Source organism: Vigna unguiculata, chromosome 8 (genome assembly GCF_004118075.2).
Source record: "Vigna unguiculata cultivar IT97K-499-35 chromosome 8, ASM411807v1, whole genome shotgun sequence".
In the NCBI taxonomy this organism is placed as follows: Eukaryota; Viridiplantae; Streptophyta; class Magnoliopsida; order Fabales; family Fabaceae; genus Vigna; species Vigna unguiculata.
In genome coordinates this window covers 29,911,539-29,917,218 of record NC_040286.1, presented here as the reverse complement: position 1 = coordinate 29,917,218, position 5,680 = coordinate 29,911,539, and the positions used below count along the sequence as shown (strand labels likewise).

General features: G+C 31.5%; 1 protein-coding gene across 1 annotated transcript; it reads right to left on the bottom strand.

The window, feature by feature from the left end:
• Positions 1 to 3,768: 3,768 nt before the first annotated feature.
• Positions 3,769 to 5,222, bottom strand: LOC114195087 (protein MAIN-LIKE 1-like). The gene is made up of 5 exons (XM_028085483.1): positions 4,597 to 5,222; positions 4,427 to 4,526; positions 4,142 to 4,369; positions 3,968 to 4,027; positions 3,769 to 3,888 (listed from the first exon to the last, which is right to left on the bottom strand). The coding sequence occupies exons 1-5, from the start codon at positions 5,220 to 5,222 to the stop codon at positions 3,769 to 3,771; spliced, it is 1,134 nt and encodes a 377-aa protein (XP_027941284.1).
• Between the last annotated feature and the right edge of the window lie 458 nt (positions 5,223 to 5,680).

Sequence of the window (5,680 nt, the reverse complement as noted above, 5' to 3'; positions counted from 1 at the left end):
TAATCTTTAAAAATTCTAGGTAGAAAATATTGTTTAGCGTAACTACATATGTTCAAGCAATTTATTCATGGATTCAAAAAATTTATAAATACAAGTTATCGTCATAGGGAATAGACACTTATTTTTTTTCATCATACACTGTATTATTACATACAATAGTCTAAATTCTTATCAATTTTTCATCACACCCTATATTATCACATACAAATAGTCTTTAAATTCTTAACATTTTGAGCATCAAAAAACTTTGTAAGTGAATCTTTTCTCAATCAACATCAGAAATTTAACACTCATTATCATAGTTCTTGCAAATCTTACTTTCTCCGCCTCGAACAAAAAACGTTTACCCATGTCAAGTAAAAACATCGATGTTATGAGGTTAATTGTTTGTTCAAGTCTTCTCAAATAAAACTTGTCTTGCCTCTTAGTTATTAGTTATTTGAACAAATAAATAGTTACTTAAAGCAATGATGTAAAATAGGAAAATTTAGTAATGTAAATGGAATTAGCACATGTTTAATTCTACCTAAGAACAAGCAAACATATACGTATATTCATGATTCACACTTAAATTAAAACTTCTTTAAATAACTCCTACATTTCAGATCTGAGAACGAAACTAGACTTCAAAGACCAAGAAAAACACAAACTTAGGTTTGAAAAGTCACCACATTTATATGTGAAACAATGTTCTGAAAAAAAATAAAAGAAAAAAAAGAAGCATTTAGGGCAGTGTCCCCTCATTGAAGCCTTCTTTTGTGCTTCCATGTGTTACCCTTCCTTCTTTATTAATTATAGCAATTGTTTTCCCTTTTGTCTGAACCCTATCACCTTTTGGCACTTCAATTATATGAACCAATCTTTTTTTCCTCTTCTTCTTTGTCCTATTGTGAGGGCCATGTCATGTTTTAACATGTTGAAATGTGTGTGTTTTGTAATTGTTGATAGATTAGGAGGAACATGGTAATCTCAATCTTGTACCTTGTCTTGCTCCATCATATATATTTTGAATGATCATGAAACCCTACTTAGCTTGTTGTTGCTGGTGTAACAAATCTCAATTGGGATTTGAGAGCTAAGATGTTTAAAAGAAGAAGAAAAAAAGTCCTAGAATATAATAGAAACAAATTGAAACAAAATCATTGGTTGAGTGACTTAAATTTGATGGGATATATAGTGGTTTAGTTGGTTGAATATGGCTTCCCTTCAAGTGGGAGGACATGATTATAAGAATATATGTTGGGACCAAGACATCTTTTGATTCCATTCCCTAGTTGTACAACTATAATTTGTGTTACTGTTTGATTTTGGTGGTTTTTACAAAAATAAGAAATGTTTACATAAAAAAAACGATTCTTTTAATTTATGCATTCATTTGTTGCAAATTTAAAATAATTTTATTTGAATTCATCAATCAATAACAAAACCCCTCACTTAAATTTAATATAAAAGAAAGGCAACATAAAAAAAGTTTATATTCTTGCAAAAAAAATATTTTTGCTTTTGAGATATTATTATCCCTATTAAAAATATCATTTTTGCTAATTAAGCGAATAGGGAAACGGTTAAATGTGTAAAATCATTTTGTCATGGTTTTCAATTTTCATTATGCTAAAATTAGTAACATCGCCAACTCTTAATAGAAAAGAAATGGAAATTCAAAAATTAAAGACAAAAAACTAAATTAAATTAAAAAAAAATTAAGGGCAACATTGAATCTAAGCAATATATATACCGTAATTTAACCAAATAAGTATTTAAATAATTAGAAAATGTATTCAAAAAATCTACCATTAAATTTAAATCTCCTTTTACATAGATTATATATAAAAAGTTTATGCGAATTCAAAATCATTTTATAGCTTATACATTCATATAAAATCAAAATCGACTTATTATATACATCACGAATACAATACTAATATAAGTTGGAAACATATTTATTTTAAAAATTACGATCATTTTTATAAATATAATAAATATATAATTATTATTGTATGAATGTAAAGTAAATCATATATATCAAAGTTATTAACTTAAAAAAAATATTATTATCATTATAAATAATCAAATACTTCATAGATAAGTATGATAAAATATTTCATCACACACAAATATATGATTTAAATTAAAATATCCGTGCTTCATAAATATACATAGTAACATAGATACTAGTATTTTTATCCGTACAATGCACGAAATATCGAATTTTAAAATTAAAAATTATAGTATATTTATTTTCTTCTATATTTACTAAAATTATAGTATATTTCAAAAGTTGGTAAAATTATTAAAGTATAATTAAATTTAATATAAATTTTATTTTATAAAATTCAATAATAATATTTTAATCGATTTTATGATAAAAATGTATTTAAATTATTTATATATATATATATATATTTAATATTTTAAATAATATATTAAGATTTAGTTAATTAAAATTAAGAAATTTAATTTAATTCTAAATGAAATATTGAGTAAAAAATGTAGAAAAATATAATAGTTAATTCTCTAATAATAAAAATGATAGAAGATATAAAGAGTTAAAAAAGATACAAACGTTAAACGATATAAAAAATGTGAAGAGTAAACGATATAAAGCTACAAATGATAGATCGTGGTGCATATAAATGTAATGTTTAATTAGTCAGATAGTACTCACTCGCTTCAGATGTGTCAGTTTGGTACTCGCTTTTAAAAATGTGTCAATCGAGTCCCAACTTTTGAAAAAATATCTCAATTAGGTTCCTTTCACTTTTGTAAATATCGATATCGTTAATGACTTTAATACTTTTTTTCTCAAAGGGACCTAATTGACACATTTTTAAAAGCGGGTATCAAACTGACATATCCAAATAAAAGTGAGTATTATCCGACTAATTACACCTAAATATAAATAGTAGATTCTTTAAAGATACAAATGTTAGACTACAAACAAAATATAAATAGTAAACAACCAAAACTTACAAAATGTAGACTATGTAGACAAATATAAATAGTACACTATGCAAAAATACAAAGGTTAGACTCTGGTAGACGGCTTTTTTATATTTGGGGGTCCCTTTTTACTCGAATTTGTAAAAAAGGGTCCCTTAATTTTATTTTATTTTTTGCGAAAGTGGGTTATGTCGCTAGGAGGGAGGACGACTTTGAGGCTGAAGTCGTCTTCCATGGTAATGGTTTATTTATTTATTTATTTTTTAAAAAACAAAGTCGTCAGGTAGGGTAACGATTTTGTTTTGGCGCATTGTGAAGTCGTCTTTGCAGATGACGACTTCATTTTGAGTTTTTTTTTTCACAAGAAATATAATAAATTAAAATTAAAATAAAAATAAAAATAATATATTTTTAAATTGATTAAAAATTAAAATACAATAATTTAGTTACTAGAAAATAATAAAACAGTCATCTATGTCCTCCAATTCCACATGTTGGTCTTCTTCTGGGTCTGTTGGGACGTGTTGGAGGTTGTTGTTGTTGTGGTTCATCATCGTCATCATCATCATCTTCATCTTGATGACTTTGGACATTTTGCGGAATTTGTGGTGATTGGGAAGACATTGGCGGAGGATAAAATGACATTGATGATGAAGATCCTGGATAATAGGCAGATGGTGGTGTCATGGTTGTGGTGCCAAATATATGTGATGGACCAGCACCATAACTTGACTGATGCGGGAAGAAACCATATGGAGAAGGGACGTGTTGGAATGAGGTGTTTGATGGGTTGCCAAATTGAGGATGTGAATGTCCAAACATTTGACCCTAACCCATAGGCGACTGTTTGAAAAAGGGTTGGGGATGATGTATGAAATCTGGAGAAGACCCAACATGGCCAGTGTAGGGTTGTGAAGCAGGCTGGGAAGGTTCTTGTAACATATCGTACTGTAAAATAAATAACATGGTTATTGTTATGAATAAGTATGTATGATAAATAGATGTACAACATTGTAATATAAATAACCTCATCGTCGAAAGATTCTGTCGATGGAGATATATAACGGATAGTGTGGTTTATGTACCACTGCATATACGATGTTTCATCACGCAAATGGTCATTTCCGCTGAAAGGTGTATCTTGAACGATCCGATTTTATCGATCATTCCAAATTGCAATCCACTGGTGATGATGTCCTACCCAATCTCTGTCGTTTCTTCCCCTCAAGTCATCCCTGTGAACTTGATCCAGGTTAACCGGCTCAGGCGAAATGTTTTGTCTTAAACCAAACTGACGCTTCACCCTATCCGCCTGATGGATTTCTACTGTGGCGAAGCAAATTATTGGGACTTTTGCTCTGGATACCGGAGGGATGTCAACCACAATCAATCGACTAACTTCTTGTCGAGTGTAAGGCCTCCACAAGAACTGAAACAAAATTGTAGACATTAGTTTGAAATGTTAAAAAAAAGAGCTTTGAGTTACCTTAAGTATTACATGTCTTGTACGTAGTTGATCAAATCTCAACCGAAATTCAGTAACTGAAATTGAAGCTGGATTTATCCGATGCGTTACATTCATCCACCTAAAAAAATGTAGCAATTTCAAGTTAGTTAAATGACAAAAAAATAATAATTTAAAAGTTAGCTTTTTACCTTCTACAGATAGGGAAACCATCCCCATCAGCCACCTCCTGATCACTTAAAGGTTGAAGTTGTGGGGCTATAGTAGTAATCCTCTCCCAAGCCCAACATTGTAACAAGATCATGCATCCACCAATATTTTCTTGGCGTAGGTGAATGCCATGATCTAGGCAATGATATAGGCAAGCCAAAACTGCAGACCCCCAACTATAATTCCTGACTACATTTAAGTCAGCTAGCCTAAGTAGATACATGACATGTACCCTAGCTGTAGACGTGTCTGGCATTAAAATGCTTCCAATCAATGTGAGAATGTACGCTCTCGCATATTGAGCAATAACCTCATTGTTTGCATTCGGTGAAAGCTGTTGGAAAGTAGAGTTTAACCAAGAAACTCTAATTGAGTTCCCTCTTATCACCGTCGGTGGTGGGATGACACCTAGGTGTTCATGGAAGGTGGCGAATATGTCCTGAACCGTAGTGGGACCAGTGACCACATCTCCGTCTATCGGTAGGCCAAGGAGGACGGCTACATCCTCTAGTGTCACAGTAGTATCTCCATGGGGGAAGTGAAATGTGTGAGTTTCTGATCTCCACCTTTCTAATAAAGAACTGATGAGGAAGTGGTTGACATCCATGTTCGGGATATATAAGGCGTGTCCGAATCAAGTCCGTTGAATTAAATTTATGACACGGGGATCAAGTATGTCTTGGTTGTTTAGTATCCAAACTCCAGCTCTTCTCGGTCTAAGAACTCGTTCCCGTCCTTCCCATAAGTCGTGAGTGATATGTTCGTGTTGAAGCCGAAGTAGTTAGGGATGGCAACGGGGCGGGGCGGGTACGGGTATCATGATCCCATCCCCATCCCCATAATAAAAATTCATCCCCATCCCCATCCCCAAACCCAACGGGTATACAACTTTTGACCCATCCCCATCCCCACCGGGTAACGGGTATTTTCTTATACCCATACCCATACCCATTTTTTTATTGTTCCATATATCAATTAAATATTTTTTATAAAAAAAATTTAAAAATCACACCAACGGAATCATGATACTATCAAAATATTCAATATTAAAATAACATACTCTTT

Bases quoted from the DNA above. Each gene is read 5' to 3' on its own strand.
- LOC114195087 (XM_028085483.1), bottom strand. From the start codon at position 5,222: ATGGATGTCAACCACTTCCTCATCAGTTCTTTATTAGAAAGGTGGAGA. The intron at 4,527-4,596 runs GTAAAAAGCTAA...ACATTTTTTTAG, and splicing joins GGTTTCCCTATCTGTAGAAG to GTGGATGAATGTAACGCATC. The intron at 4,028-4,141 runs GTAGGACATCAT...TCGTATATGCAG, and splicing joins GAAGAAACGACAGAGATTGG to TGGTACATAAACCACACTAT.